Here is a 16,656-nt window from a genome sequence, read left to right as displayed (position 1 = left end):
AGAAGAAGGTTCAGCAGATGCAGTGGAGGGAGTCTGTGCAGGTCGTTATCTCATCTCCTTGAGAATGGTGTGGTCAATCATGCAGCAGAATATGTAGCAGATATATTCTTGCCGAGGCAGGAGTTTTTTGATGGTAAACTCAATAGGAAGTGGACTGCTTCTGCTTCTAAGACTTTGCTTGGCCTGGCCTAATTTCACGGCGCGGTTGGCCTGGCTTTGCTTTTACAACTCAGTGTCCAAACTGATTCCTGTGAAATTCCTCAAATATCACTGGAATTCCAGAACAGTGAAATATCGATAGGAGCACAGAGGTGCAGAAGCAACTCGCCAGCTGTACCTTGTGGCTGCAGGTTTGAGCAAGAGGCGCCAGCACACTGGAAAAATACAAGGAAACATGCGAGTCAGAATACAACTTGATCCGCAACTGATCACACATTTGCTAATTTCTCGCCAAATGGCAATAAAAAAATGAATACGAAAAAAAAAGCGTGACCCATAAAAAGTTTCCACCAGAACATGATGCATCATAACTAATGTGGACAACAATAAGCATGATTCATAGGAGGTTCTAGATATCTTCATCTGCTTCGTCACACAAAGCGAGCATCGCACTGGATGCAAGGTGGCATGCCACGCTTGGGCAGCCTGTCAGCAGTCCGGCAATGGTGTCATAGCAAGAAGTTTGCAGCGCCGGAGCCCAGGATTGCCGAAGCCTCTTTGCCGGCTCAAAGCTGGTCGCACCATGGAAGAATGTCCGGTACGCAGAGCTCGCTGAGTATTCGCCCGACAGGCTGTGTCCCCAACGGTGCACGTCTGAGGTTTGAGGCTGCAGTACCACCTCCTGCCTCAGGTCCAAACTTGAAGGTACCCAGCCTCCTGAACCATACTCAAATATGAAATATCAGTATAGGCATCAATACATGTACTGCATTTTTATGATCTTTGTTAGATCCTAATGATGAAACCTCAACATTTTAGTGGAGTAAATATATGTTGGACAAATACTATCAAGTTTTGAGAAATGTTCAGAATGGTCTTCTGGGTGCAGAAAGGCAAACCATTCCAGATCTAGTAAAACATGGCACCTGTTCGCTTCAGCTTATTCAGCTGGCTTATCAGCCACCAAACAGTGTTTTCCTCTCACAACAAATCAGCCGTTTCAGCTTTTCAGCCGGCTTATAAGCTGAAGCGAACAGGGTCAACCGTTCAAGTGAAGACAAAAATTCTACAGACAAGAATATGTTATCGATTTTACAAAACTTTTCACAAATATTTTACAAATGCAATGCGGTGTTATGATGATTTCTACAACAGAAACACAAGATTTCTATTGTGGACGCTTTTTGCAGGGAGAACGGAGAACCTACTGTTGGAATAATGTGCCTAAAAACATTCCGGATTTTATTTGGAGGGAAAACACATAGATGAAAATTGACGCAAGCATACAACACATGTAAACAGGCAACATATTGACTAGAACAAGGTGTTGCAGGGACATTACTCAATAATTTCGCGCAGAACGTGGTCAAACGTGTTGTAGGTGTTGCAGAGTCACCAAGCGGTCACGTGTAGACGCTGCTCAAAAATCTGATTGCCAGCCCCATGCAGGAGTCTCGCGGCAGTGGTTTCGGAGATCCAGGGTGCATGCCGAGTTCGAAGGTCGATGAGGCGTAGCAACAAAAGGTTCAGCGCAGCGAGTGGGCATGCGAGCGTGTTTTCAGCTTCTATTCAACCAAGACGTCTCCTAGTATTATAGACTCAATAGTGCATCAGTTTCCCCCCATCAAACAGCCTCATAAAATAGTAAAAACTGCCAATTTTGAATGACAGAAACTGCTACCATCAAATTGTAGAAACTGACGCTTCTTATTGCTGTTTAAAACAAAAGTTTCAATCTCATTGAATCGCCATTAGGCTCAGCAAAAAAAAATAGTAATTGCACAAACAACAGCTTGTTGTACACGTACGCGATTTTTCACGCGAAAATACGCGCGAGCTGCGCGTGCGTGTAGCAACAGTCTCCTTCTCTCTCATTTGCACCTATTTTGCATAGAAAGGAGACTCCCATATTTAAGCAAGGCAACCTCTCCTTGAATTAGCAATATGAGACTAATGGTTGTGCGTGCTTTGGAATTTTCAGATTGGGCCACATATGGGCCAAAATCCAACAATCCACCACCAATTCCAAAGCTGCTGTACTAAACACTCTTTATATATACCAGACTTTTGGTATAAGTCCCGTACGGGTTGAACTTACACCTAGATCAACAAGGTCCATCTTCCAGCAGCTTGTGAATGGACTAAGCTTTGAATTCATAGTTTTTTGCTGTCAAATTTCTTTTGAAGATGCAACTGGTACTAGGCTGCCAAAACGCCAAGTCCAAACGGAGCTTTTAAAGGTCTTGCTCCCCGATCTTCTCATGAGCTTTTCAGAGATTACCCCACTCTCACGAGCTGCGACCTAACAGTTTAGCTCACATAGGTGTATTCATTTTAGGTATCCTGTAGGATGATACCTTTTCCCTCAGTGGACACTAGAATACATTAAGGTATAATAGCCAGCCTTCCATACAGAAGAGAGTACATTATATGGAACATGGGTAATTTTAAATAATCTGTACTCCCTGTTACAACAATAACTTGTTTTCCTCATTTTTCAAATCAGGGATCTCCTATCAAAAGAAATGAGTTACCATTACTTTGCAACTAAATGGGTCTCAACCCCATGTCCATGTTTGCAACAGAAATAGCTGCCCGTGCAAGCCCTTTAGTAAAAGGATCTGCTAGATTTTTCTTACTGCGAATATAATTCACAGCAATTACTCCGGAGTTTTTCAGCTTTCTAACAGATTTAAGCCTCCGCTTCACATGTCCCGAGGACTTCATATTATCCTTAGTACTCATAACTTTGATCAATACCGTTTGGTTATCACAGTACATAAGGATTGCTGGAATCTCCACCAGTGGCAAGTTCATTAGTAGCTCTCTTAGCCAGTTGGCCTCAACATTAGCCGTGTCAAGTGCTACAAGCTTAGCTTCCATGGTTGACCGCGTCAAAATGGTCTGTTTACATGACCTCCATGAAACTGTAGCACTGCTAGTGTAAACATATAGCCACTCGTGGCTTTAATTTCATCCGCATCAGAAATCCAGTTGGAATCACTATATCACAGATGGATAACCAGTATAGTGAATTCCATATTCGGTTGTACCTCTCAGGTAACGTAGCACTCTCTGTAGTGCCTCCCAATGATCCTTCCTTGCATTGGATGTAAAACGACTTAACTTGCTCACTACAAAAGATATGTCGGGACGTGTTGCACTAGCAAGATACAAAAGGGACCCAATTATTTGTGAATATCTCAATTGATCCAACTCTTCGTCTTTATTTTTCCTTAGCTTTACACTAGGATCATAGGGCGTAGGGGATACTTTTGCATTTTCAAATCCAAAGCGACACGGTAATTTTTCCACATAATGAGATTGATTTAGAATAATTCTATTCTCTTTTTTGATCAACTTAATATTCAAAATAACACTTGCTTCTCCCAGATCCTTCATGTCGAAGCATGAAGATAAGAATGATTTGACCTCGTCAATCACGGCAGTGTTAGTCCCAAATATAAGTATGTCATCCACATACAAGCACAAGATCATTGTTTGACCCCACCATGGCGATAATATACACACTTATCTGCTTCATTTATAACAAAACTAGCAAGGAGACTCCTTCTCTCTCATTTGCACCTATTTTGCATAGAAAGGAGACTCCCATATTAATGTTTCGGGTACTAAAGAAAAAGCTTGTGAAAACCCCTTTTGAAAATGAACCCCTGCATATGTTGAAAATCTAGCTTTATTGCAAATGAACCTTAGCCTTATCCCATCTAACATCCTGTGCATATTCTTGTTTTGTTGCTACAGAGGAAGACCCGGGCTTCGTCGCCGAGGATTTTGAGTAGGAGGTCGTGTCCGCACCCAACGCTGCCTGTGGTGTTGGCCTTCGCAAAATGCTTCTGCTGCCGTGTAGTCCCGAGTGCTGTCTTTTGGCAGTCGCCTGACTCGCTGCTGTTATTTATTTGCTTATTATCGTGGTGTGGCTTTCACGCCCACTCCCTCGGGAGTTGTACGGTATTTGAACTATCTGTTGAATAAATGTGTTATCAGCCTCCTGAGACTGATATTTGCATCACATTTGGGGACGCTTCCCTCTCACTACACAAACTGATAAACCACTATTGTTATCACAGTTGATAATTCTTTCTCATCATAATAAATAGGGCCCTCAGGTTAGAGGATAACTCCTGAGACCCGCTTCTTTGGCTGGTGGAGGAGAACTTTCTTGGCTGTTCAGAAGGAAATGCGTAAGGGCCTTGATTCTTTGATAATTTTGGTCGCATGGGAGATTTGGAAACACAGAAATGATTGTGTTTTCGAAAAGGTTAGGCCAACAATTCAGGAAGTCCTTAGAGCCATAAGCAATGAGGGAGGCTTATGGTGTATGGCAGGGGCTTCCAGGCTTCGAGTCTGTCCAGGTCGCTACCCGTGGGAGTGTAGGCTCTGTACTTCTGGTCGCCTCTTCATACTTCTAGTGCAGCCTTAGTTTTGTTGCTGCTGGGGTGTGTGAGTTTGCAGGTGTGTGTGTTCTTGTATCTAGGTAGGGGCTACCGAATCACTTTTGTTTTCTCCTGCGTAGTTCGAGAAAAAAAAGGTTAGAGGACAACTTAAAAAAAGGGACTACTGAGGCCATTGCTACGTGGGTCATCTGAGACACTCAGATACAACAGAAATGGAAATAAAAGGAAAGGAGAATGACTTAACAATATTTAATAGCTTGTTTTGCTAAGTGGTTCTGCCATAAACGATATGATCCGCTTTTGATTGCATTCTGGATTTCGCTAGTTAATGTACTGCACTCAATGTTGCTTTATCATGTCGAATCCTTGTGAGCACTGTAGTTGCTAGAGACACTGCTATGTAAGTCCACATTTTTTACTTCTCTTGTCCTAATGTGATGCGCGAAAAAAGAGTTTAACTGAGACACAACAAGTGTTACGAAATAGAAAAACTAATTTACGAAATGTTACTGTGCAAATTCGTCCTTTCGGCCCGGCAGCAAAAGACGGCCCACAGCCCGTCTTGTGCTCGCGCGGCTCGTGCTAGGCTCTGGCACAAATGGCCGAAAGCCGGTCTGTGTTTTGGCGACGCGGCCCACGGAGACAATGCGGCCCGTCAAAAACGGCCGGCCCGACGGCTCGACTCGCTCGCAGGCCTCAACCTGGTCCTAGGCCGCCGAATCGGCCTGCCGCCGCTGCCCGCCTGGGCCAAATCTGGCCCGGACAATCGCGGCCGTCCGTCGCGATGGACGGTCCTCCGGGCGTCTCTCCGGAACAAAAACCCGGCGCACCGGTACATCCGCAAAACCCTAGGGCCATTTCTCTTCCTCTCCCCCGCGTGGTCTCGCCGTGGCGGGGCCGTCTCTCCCGCTTGCGGCGAGGCCCGCCGGCGGCGGTTGAGAGGCGCACGGCCGCGGCAGCCCCCCCTCCCCCATCTCTTTCGTTCTTTCCCCTCCCCCTCTCCCTCCGAGCCTCCTCGAGATCCAGAGACTTGGCCGCGGAGGAGGGCCGGCGCCACCGCGGGTCCCCTCGCCGGCGCGCGCGTCCACCCGAGGGTGAGCGCGCCGCCGTCGAGCGGTCCTGTGGTGGTGCTATTGCGCCCGTGCGCGGCGGTCGCGCTGTTCGGCGAGGACGGCCCCAGGTAAGCCTCTCCGCGTCCCTCTTTTTTCTTCCTTTTCTTTTTCGATTTTTCATCGATTCGCTTTCTGTTCTTCCCGATCTAGATCGACCATTGTTAGACGAAAATCTAGAACCTCTGAGCTGGGGAACGAAGGCGGTGGGCCCGGCTGGGGTGGGCGCTGAGCTGGCATACGCCGATCGATACGCGTTTCCTATTCCTACTCGAGTAGTCGGATACCGTCAACCGACATACGTACGGTGGTTATAAATCCAAGGGGTACGGAGGGCCGTCCCTCCCCTCGCATAACGCCGTTTGCTTTGCGTCAGAAAGCTCCCGCGATTCGGCACACGGCAACGGTTCGGGCGCTCCGTCTCCTTCTCTCTTCCGTTAAAGTTTCCGCCTTTTGTTTCTTTCCTCGTTAGTCTCCGTTTAGTTCTAGTTAATCTTCCCCGTTTACTATATTCTGCTAGTTTAATCTCTTGTTAGTTTTCGCTTCCGTCTAGCTAGTCTTCATCTTTCTTATCTAGCTTTTTCGCATCTATTAATTTTTCTCATCTGCTAATTTACATTGCAAGTTATTTTCTCATCTATTATCCATTGTCGATCTAGTTATCACCTTGCGCTAATTAAATTCTGTGTTCTTTATCTCATCTACTACTTGTTGTTAGTCTTCGTCACCTGTTAATTTGTCTCGTCTAGTTTACATTGCAACTTAATCTCGGTTTAGCTTATAGTCTATTCAAGAAAATTTCTTGCCTAGTTTCTGCATTTCGTTCATTTCCCTTTCGTATTGCTCTGTTTTTGTTTTCCGTTTCCGTGCACACGCGCAGCTTGCCGTTGATGGCTGACGCTTGCACGCTGACCCCGGCGGCTGCTCTGCCGCCGTTGCTCCCAACCCCCCGCTTTTTTTCTACTGTTGCAGGCCGTGCGAGCGAGGGATCGGCTTGGGCCGGCAACAAGAAGCCCGGTCGCGCGTCGGCGAGCGAGAGCTGGACCAAAGATAAGCTACTCGCCCGTACCACCGCCTCGTCGAGCGTTCCAAGCCGCGCGTCCCTGAGCCAGGATTGGACCAAGGACAAGGCCCAGCGGAAGGAGGAGACCGAGCGTGTGGGGCGATCCTCGTCGAGGGAGGATCCGGTCGGGCCCAAGAAGAGGACCTTGAGCCGAGCGCCGTCGGTGGAGGTCGATCGGAGCGAGAAGAAGGCGAAGCCCGAGGATGCAGTAGAGCCGGTGACGGTGCAGTACTACGCTGGCCCGGCGTTCCTGAAGTCGCCGGACCCGAGCGAGGTGCCACTCCCGACTATGTTCCTGAAGCGGAAGACACCCAAGGCAGCTGATGACAGGAAGTGAAGAATCGCCAAGGTTCCTGAAGCGGAAGACACCCAAGGCAGGCAGCTGATGACAGAAAGTGAAGAATCGCCGTTCACGAGATAACAATGTTGTGGATAACAGATTAAGATATGAAGAGAGTTATTATCTAGTTTGCTCAGCTTCATAGTACTCCTATTTTATGATTTATGAAGTTTTATGATAGAGTAGTGGAGTACCAGTAGTTATGTAATATATTAACATTCGATTACAATTAATCTAGTTTGCTAAGCTTCATAGTACTCCTATTTTATGCTTTATGAAGCTTTCAGATAGAGCAGGGGAGTACTAGTAGTTATGTAATAAAAGCTAAACGATCGATTAATACGAAGCCATCGCTCTGGTCAGTTGTGCGTGTCTGTGTGGTTTCATTCTTTCTGTCAGCAACAACCAGGATTAGTCCATCCAACACCAAACGAACGTGTAGTGGAAGGCCGTCTTGGTCTCCATCCAATGCGCATCGTCTTCGCCTGCGGTCGCCAATGTGCCATGGCGCGGCGATGCAGACTCACGCTTGCGCATTGCGCCACGGCACACAAATCGTAGCCCGGCGTGCACGCCGGCGGTCCGGGATGCACGTGCACGGGCGCGCGCCGCTGAGAGGGAGCACGACGCCTCGCGCTGCGTGGGGGTGGCGGCGGGAGGAGTAGCAAGCGGGGACGGTCGCCAACCAGGCAACCAGCTCCGTACCTCGTCCCCTCGCCCGCCCCGCACGAGAGACTGGAGCGTGCGAGCCAAGGGCATGTCACGCCCGCCCTCAACGTGTTCGACGGATTGCCTCGTGGCGCCTGGAAGAGTGCTTGAGGGAGGATGGGACTCGGGAGAGAAGATGTTAGGCATATGGATTACGTGTGGTGGTAAGACATTTTTCTTCAAAACACCGAAAAATAAAGCTGTTTAATTAAGCTGTTTAATTAGGTTATTGGTCATTTGGTTTTGAATTTGACAGATGTACATGGGAATTATGTTCGATTTATTCTTGCTTTCCTTCCCACATTGCATAGGTGGCCATTCTACAGCCTTCCAGGACTCTACTACCAAATCTTAACTAACCAAATCATTTTCTTGATATATTTATGAACGTTGACACATGATCACATATCATGTGTGTGTGTGTCTATATATATATATATATATATATATATATATATATATATATATATATCTTAATTATTACTTTCCATATTTTTTTGACCGACAGCTAGGGAGGCCCCTGCCCCCTTTTTTTTTATATGAAAGGGAGATATGTATACTTACAAGGCTTGAAGCCAAGAAGAGGGAGGATGAAGATTACAAGAGACTACTCAGCCAAAGCTTTATTTTATCCCCGTCATTGGTTTAGCCCTTAAGGTGACCAAATTTAACTCCTCTTCAAAGAAGATCTCCATCTAGCAAACGAAAGGCTTCCTCCATCAAATATGATACATGCTGTTGCGGTGGCACCATAGTGCCCATGAAGAAACAATCACAATCTCTCTGGAAATGCATGACCCAAATCTTTCCCAAGCTTGAATTATATCATATCAAATGGCTGTAGATTAGTGTCCCTGTGAATATCTAGAAAGAGCCAACAAGCTTCATTAAAACGACAATTGATCGAAGAAGAGATGGGATATAGTCTCTTCCACGTTTTCAACACAGAGGACGCGGTTGTAGCTGTCAAGATGCATGTGTTTCCTTTTTACATGATTTCTTGCGTTTAGCCTATCTCTCAGGATCGGAGGAGCTAGAAAAAGAACTTGGGCTTGTTTTGAGCCCTAAATTTCCACAAACATTTGAAGAGAGGAGATGCAGGCATGCTTCCTTGAAGACAATTGTATGCTCTCTTTGGAGCGATAGGCCCATGTATTATGCTACTCCCTCCGTTTCAAATTATATATCACTTTAGCTCTTCTAGATACATAGATTTTGATATGTATCTAGATATATATTATATCTAGATGCATAGTAAAAAAATCATATATCCAGAAAGTTAAAACAGCCTAAAATTTGAAACGGGAATATTTGATAAAAGAACGAATGATATACAACTGTATGTCCGGTGTGAGTATTTCACACAAATTCTTATGTGTCCCTAATTTTCATCGTGGGCTTCAGTAGTTGTAGTTTTTTTAGTACTCTCGAGGTCATATGTGTTAGTATTTAAGTTTCAGTAAACTACTGATGAAAACCCTACATTTTATCATTATTTCCCTATTCATTGCTTACTCCAGGCTACTGGCGTGAATTACTAAACGTGAATACTTACCCACACAAATCCAGAAATCCTTCTTTCTTAGTGTTTTACTGTCTTTCAGTGCTGCTTCTATATGAGGATGTCTCCTACCGACAGTAATTACACAATGGGAGTGAACACTGAACACTACTGAACTAACGTTCTATTGACACAATTATATGCATGGCGTGGGATGGACTATTGACGCAAAATATCGAATGTGAATAATACTACTAACGCAAAATTAATGCTTCCTTTTCTTCAGTAGCTAGATAATTGTTTTATTTATTCTGTAATTAGTAGTTGCAAGTATAGTAGTAGTGACCCCTTCCATCATTTGGTAATTTGTCCTCACAGTTTCAGTAGTATATATTTGGAATACTGAATGATATGATGAAAAGCCAGCATGTTTCAGTAGAAAAAAAATACTCTAGTTTACTCTCACCCCTTGAGCAATCCAAAGTCTCGTCACTTTCATGCTCATGACCAAGGTGGTGGCAACCCGTCATGAAACACGCACGTTGGTTGCCCGATAGTTATCCCATTATTTGTGTGTCGCATACAAACAGAGGTTTTGTTTTGTAATAATAATAACTAAAAGATAAATGTATTTTTGAAAGTTAATATAAATATATCCTTCTCTCTCTCTCTCTTTTTTGCAAACCTGATAATATATGCTGTGCGACCATGCCCCTGCCCTTATCGACAGATATTTAATTTATGCGATAAAAGTATCAAATGGATGAAGAGGTGTATCCATGTTGTGATCTTGTATGCACTTATAGTAAATCACGCACGTGTGTACGTATAGAAGGCTGTCTTGCACTGGGGAGAAGAGATTTTTGGCCCAATATGTTGCATACCTTTTCTAATTATAGAATACACGACGATATGTTTCACCATGAGGAACCTAACTGACTGAGTTGCGCTAATTTTTCCAGTATATGGTAAAACCTTATTTTATCCCCCCCCCCCCCCCCCCCCTATATATCTGGATTTTTGGCTAATAAATTTGGGCATCCAACTGAGCCAGCTAGGTCAACGCCCAAGCACGCGCAAGCGCAACTAGACATGATCATAGGCCGCCCATGATCATTGTGATTAGTTTAGCGCATCTTTAAAATCTAATAACAGCCCATCCAATAAGCCCACAGCCCATGATTAGTTTAGCGCGCGTCCACATAGAGAACGAAGACAGTGCAAGTATGCAACGCCAATAAGAAATACTGGCACGCTGGGAGGACATGCAGAGGGGACCACATGACACATATGGCAGGAGGTTGTTGGCTTATGTGAGATTGGTTTTCGAATTTTGAACTAATTTTTCTCACCAATACTCCATTCAATTTCAATTTTGTTTTGTACCACCAGCTTCCTAACAAACAGGGGTCCGATATGTACTTCTTCTAATTTTTCTTTCAACATTATATATGCATTAGCTCAACATTTTAGGTGTATTACAACATTTTAGATATACTATTTCAACATTATCGAAAAATATTGAACTAATTTATCCTGAACTAGATTTGAATAAATGTTGAATATATTATTTTGAAATGTTGAAATAACATATATTAGCTCGACATCCGTAATATTGAACCAGACGTGAACAAATGTTGAATATATCATTGAAATGTTGAAAAAATATATAGTAGTTCAACATTTACTCGTTTTTGTATTGATAAAAAAGATAAACCAAAGATCACCCTCTTTAAGTACAATTGGAGCAAGAATGGAAAAACAAAAAATCTTGTTACAATGCCCACAGCAAACTGCACACGAGCCCACATGCTAAACATATGTTACATCTAATCTTCTAAATATTGATTACATTAGAACAATATCTTAAACATACTTTGGAAGAAAAAATATTGAAATAATATTTTTCAGAAAAGGTTGGTGTGTGTAAAAAAAATGTTGAGCCATAATGTTGGTGAATGTAAAAAAGTTGAAGAAAAATGTTGGTGTATATAAAAATTAATGATCAACATTAAAAAATGTTGATGACAATTAAACCTAGTTTTAAAGAACATGTTGACAAATGTGAAGAAATGTTGGTGAATGTTAAAAAAATGTTAAAGGGAAATGTTGGTACACGTAAAAATGTTAAAGAAAAATGTTAGCCAACATCACTAAAATGTTAGTGTATTCGAAAAATATTCAAAAACAATTTGATTCAAACTAAGAAACATCACTGTTCAATCGAAATTTAATTTGGACTCTTGGAAACTACGATTTTTTTCTTCGACTCTCTGTGTGCAAAAAACCGAAACGCGTGTCAGACCTGTTACTTGCAAGACCAACCACGGTCCCCCGCGCATGCATGGCCGCACTTGCCCAATATTATCGTGCTAGCCTGTCTGGCGTCCACCCGCATGCTCGCATCTAACCCGTAAGTTTAACTGTGCGCACGTATCTTAAAAGTGGAAGGTGAGCAACAAACTTTGTTCCGGAAGATGGATAGGAATTCCGAGTAGGCGCGGGCCGTAAATTTCAACCCGAAGCAAAGGGTCGGGTGTGGGTCTGATTTTTAGCCCGCGGGCTGACCCGATGGCCCAACTAGAAAAATAAAAAAGAACAAAAAATACTAACAGCAGCACTAGCTAACCATCCACCATGTGGGCCAACAAGAACAGCCCGCTAGCACATAACCACCAGCCCAACAAATCAATACACACCCCCACGTGAACCCTAAGGCCCAACAACATTTGGGATGATGATATAAGCTTAGGGTTGGAAATTGGACCAGTGGGCGGGGGTGCCCATAGGTCTTGCACCCAACAGGTGCAGTAGATCTTGTCACGGATGGGTTTTTGTTCCGCCCATTCAATGTCCATATGTGATGGGATGTAAAGAGGTAGGTAGGTTTGTGCTTGGTAATATCACAGTATAACTAGTTTTGATCAGGTTTAGGCTGACCAAAGTAGCCCTCACCAAAATTAGTTGAGAGCAAAAAGGAAAATCGGAGATGATTCGAAGTTCCAACTGTATATTCTTCTCGAGTTCTCGTTTCTGCTCCTTCAATCCAAGTGGCAAACCGCAGCAGGAACTAAGGAGGAAGAAACAAGTAGATCCATATACAGGCAAAACTGGTAAGATTGAAGCAGCAAAAGGAATATAGCCTCCTCAAAGGTAGATGCTAATGTCTGAACTCTGAAGGTGGGCAGAGGTTTTCTTGACCAAAAGAATGCGACGACTCAAAACCGGAATTAAATCCGCTTGAAAAAGTTCCACATCAAACTCTGCAGTCTGCACTGTACATAAACAAGAGAAGAGAATACCACATGGAGTTGGTCTTGTGCTTTGACTGATTCATACGGAAGCATCATTCTTCATGGGAGACAGCCTGTCTACGCGTAGTTGAAATTGTGGCTGTCTGAATTTGACCAGGAACAGCAGCTAAGCCAGGGATTTTCTCCTCCTGAACTCAGCCTCCTGATAGCAACACAAGTTTTACTTTATAGATAGACTAGGCTACATAGCAAGCATGGTCAATACTCTAACTCAGAAACTAACAGAAAAACAAGAACTTCATTGACTCTATGTTAGTAACCATGGAAAACAAGACGAGCAGCTGGATATGGCTGTGATCCTGAACACGTGCCCTTCATGCCTGAGGACACCACCAGAGAGGATATGTGAGCTTGAGAAGAAGCACGCTCATCAGCTCAAACCATTCGCCCAGACTCCAGTCTCCAGCCATGGCACCCTTCTTCTCCATCCTGCCGGTCCTATCACTGCTTCCCCTCCTCTCAAGCGCAGCATCTCCAGACACCCTACCGCTAAGATCCTCACTCTCCGTCGACAAGCACCAGACTGACGTCCTGCGTTCACCAAACGGCACTTTCACCTGCGGCTTCTACAGCGTCTATGATAACGCCTTCACCTTCTCGATATGGTACACCAACTCGGCGAACAAGACCGTTGTCTGGACCGCGAACCGTGACCGCCCCGTGCACGCCAGGGCGGCGGCGGTCACCCTGCGGAAGGGTGGCGCCTTGGTTCTCACGGACTACGACAGTGAGGTGGTGTGGCAAGCAGAAGGCGACACGGCAGGTGTGCAGTATGCCCAGCTCTTGGACACCGGGAACCTTGTCATGAAGAACTCCAGCGGCAGGGTTGTGTGGCAGAGCTTCGATTCACCAACAGATACCCTGCTGCCCACCCAGCACATCACCGCATCAACAAAGCTGGTCTCCATCACTGGATTGCACGTCCCAGGTCACTACATGTTTCATTTCACAGACTCGTCGATATTGTCCCTTATATATGATGATGTCGACGTTCATGAAATATATTGGCCAGACCCTGACAATGGAGAGTATCAGAATAACAGGAATCGGTACAACAGTACAAGGCTAGCGGTTCTAGATGATGCTGGCAATTTTTTTTCGAGTGATTTTGTCAACCAGAAAGCACTTGTTGCCTCTGATGAAGGTAATGGGATCAAAAGAAGGCTTACTCTGGATCCTGACGGCAATCTCCGACTCTACAGCTTGAACAATTCAGATGGAAGATGGTCAGTTTCCTGGATTGCAGTGTCTCAGCCGTGCAATATTCATGGATTGTGCGGCCCAAATGGGATCTGCCATTACTTGCCTATGCCTACATGCTCCTGCCCACCGGGTTACGTGATGAGCAACCCTGGTAATTGGAGCCAAGGTTGTAGAGCTGTAGTAGACATCACCTGTACATTTCAGCAAGCGCAACCTGTCAAGTTCTTGCGACTTCCAGGCACCGACTTTTGGGGATCCGATCAAGGCCATGTCGAGCATGTATCCTTACAGGCTTGCAAGAACATATGCAGGAGTGATTGCACCTGCAAAGGTTTTCAGTACCAGCAAGGATCAGGGACATGCTATCCAAAGGCTTTCCTTTATAATGGGAAAGCATACCCGGCACCTACAAAATCGACGCGCATGATGTATCTCAAGCTCCCAGTGGGCTTGAATACTTCAGGTATTTCGATGCCGCAAACAAATGTGCTTATTTCAAGAAAGAAACATCCTGACTGTAGCCAGATGAGCGAATCAACGATGGAACTGTTTCCGGATATTCACAAGGCCGGACAGGGGGAAGCAAAATGGTTTTACTTCTACGGGTTTGCAGGTGCAATTTTTGTTCTTGAAGTTTTCTTCATTGCATCTGCTTGGTGCTTCGTTTTGAGATGGGAGTTGGGAGCATCCGAAATACTAGCAGTTGAGGAAGGCTACAAGGTGATGACTAGTAACTTCAGAAGATACAGTTACAAAGAGTTGGTTAAAGCAACCAGAAAGTTCAACGATGAGCTTGGAAGAGGAGGCTCAGGGATTGTCTACAGGGGAATCTTGGACGACAATCAACCAGTTGCTGTTAAGGTGCTGGAAAATATCAGGCAATGCGAGGAGGAGTTTCAAGCGGAGTTGCGGATAATTGGGAGGATTAATCATATGAACCTAGTAAGGATATGGGGTTTTTGCTCCGAAAGCTCACACAGGATGTTGGTTACTGAGTATATTAAGAATGGATCATTAGCTAACATCCTATTCAAAGACAACATTCTGCTAGAGTGGAGGCAGAGATTTAATATTGCATTAGGTGTCGCAAAGGGTTTGGCTTATCTTCACCATGAATGCCTTGAGTGGGTAATACACTGCGACGTGAAGCCAGAGAACATACTGTTGGATCAGAATCTAGAACCCAAGATTGCCGACTTTGGGTTGGCAAAGCTGCTGAACAGAGGTGGCTCCAATCAGAATGTGTCGAGAGTGCGAGGAACCATAGGCTACATCGCTCCAGAGTGGATCAGCAGCCTGCAGATCACAGCCAAAGTTGACGTGTATAGCTATGGGGTTGTGCTTCTTGAGCTAGTGTTGGGAAAACGAGTTCTTGACTTAGCAGTAGGTGCTGAGGAGGTGCATAAGGTGCTAAGGAAGCTTGTAGAAATGCTAGCTGATATGTTGCATAAAGAAGAATCCTCTTCAATTGCTGAGGTTGTGGATAGCAGGCTGAACGGCCAATTCAACTACATGCAGGTAGGAACACTGATCGAATTGGCTGTCTCAAGCTTGGATGAAGACAGAAGCAAAAGACCAACAATGGAATCTATAGTGCAGACACTCCTTTTAGCTGATGAATCTTGTAGTATGTGGTAGGGTGGATGTTCGATGTAATGAATTGGTGACAAGCAGGATGTGAGTTATTGAAATCTAATTTTTTAGTACTACTTCATTGTATGTCTATTGACTATAAGAAAATAACCTCTTGTACTAAAATTTCTCCAATAGTGTTATTTTTTTTTCCTTTTCTACTAGTGATTGCTGATGTTCTGCTTGCTGAGAAACAGCATGCAGTGTTCTTTAGGTTATGTGAGTAGAGTATGAAGTTTGACGGGCACAATGTGGACTGGGAGGTCTTGATCTTCCCCAACAGGGATATTTATTACCTCTTAAATAACTAATCAGTCTCCTAAGATAAGTTTTATTTCATATCTTAAATAGGTTCTGTGCCATTTTCAGTATTTTAATTGAAGATGTGCCACCTCTTTTATGAAACAATAAAGCACATCTCTAGATGAATTGAAAAAAAAACGAAGGAAAACAGTTGCAGGCATTATAAAATGAGTAATTTGAAACTATTCCAGCACTATCCATTATCATTTTGGCACCCCAAAAAAGAGAGTTCACAGCCCAATGTGCAAAGATCACTAGAGCAAGCATGCTAACAAAATAATGCAGTACAAGAACCGGATAGTAGCACATGAAACTTCTGATCAAGTGAGATTAATAAACGACTTGTCACAAAACATATATGTGGCGGCATCATTAGAACACTTCCTCCTCATTGGTTTATTTGCATGGTTTCGACTTCATTTTAGCACAATGATCTTAATGCAAACCAATGAACAAGAAATGAATGTCCATATAAATGAAACAAACACAAAAAGAAAATTATGAGGAAGACTAGCATATGAATGGTAAGAGGTCAAATGAAGAATGTTGTAAGCAATGGTTGGAAATATAGGGAATCTACTCATCAAATAGGCCACCAGCCATTTAAACACAGAATCTATTATTCATGCTATTTTGAAGAGTAAAGAGATGTACCGTGGAACTTGTCAGTGGAACATGTCTACCAAATGCATTATGAGTAAATTTGCAACCCCAAAAAGTAGAAAAGAAAATAGACATGCAGTACAATATCTGCAAGACCAAAATGAAGGGAAGTGAAATGTGTGCAAGTTCAGTACCAAAAAGGCCATGTTGCTGGAAAGCCTGAAGCCTGATCCTGATCACCATTCACCAAACGTCTGCAGCAACCCCCACAAAAAGACTGGCAGCCATCTTTGCAATATTGTT

General features: G+C 44.0%; 2 protein-coding genes across 2 annotated transcripts; both read left to right on the top strand.

Moving 5' to 3' along the window:
* The first annotated feature begins 5,465 nt into the window (after positions 1-5,465).
* LOC101784317 lies at positions 5,466-7,451 on the top strand. The gene has a single exon (XM_012849210.3). The coding sequence runs from the start codon at positions 6,577-6,579 to the stop codon at positions 7,084-7,086; it is 510 nt and encodes a 169-aa protein (XP_012704664.1). The 5' UTR covers positions 5,466-6,576; the 3' UTR covers positions 7,087-7,451.
* Positions 7,452-12,368: 4,917 nt separating this feature from the next.
* On the top strand, positions 12,369-15,611 carry LOC101783912 (putative receptor protein kinase ZmPK1). The gene has a single exon (XM_012842755.3). The coding sequence runs from the start codon at positions 13,021-13,023 to the stop codon at positions 15,451-15,453; it is 2,433 nt and encodes an 810-aa protein (XP_012698209.1). The 5' UTR covers positions 12,369-13,020; the 3' UTR covers positions 15,454-15,611.
* The last annotated feature ends 1,045 nt before the right edge of the window (positions 15,612-16,656 follow it).

Source organism: Setaria italica, chromosome IX, assembly GCF_000263155.2.
Source record: "Setaria italica strain Yugu1 chromosome IX, Setaria_italica_v2.0, whole genome shotgun sequence".
Lineage (NCBI taxonomy): Eukaryota > Viridiplantae > Streptophyta > Magnoliopsida > Poales > Poaceae > Setaria > Setaria italica.
This window is presented reverse-complemented; position numbering and strand designations above follow the sequence as displayed.

Coding starts and splice junctions, on each gene's coding strand:
- LOC101784317 (XM_012849210.3), top strand. CDS start 6,577: ATGGCTGACGCTTGCACGCTGACCCCGGCGGCTGCTCTGCCGCCGTTG.
- LOC101783912 (XM_012842755.3), top strand. CDS start 13,021: ATGGCACCCTTCTTCTCCATCCTGCCGGTCCTATCACTGCTTCCCCTC.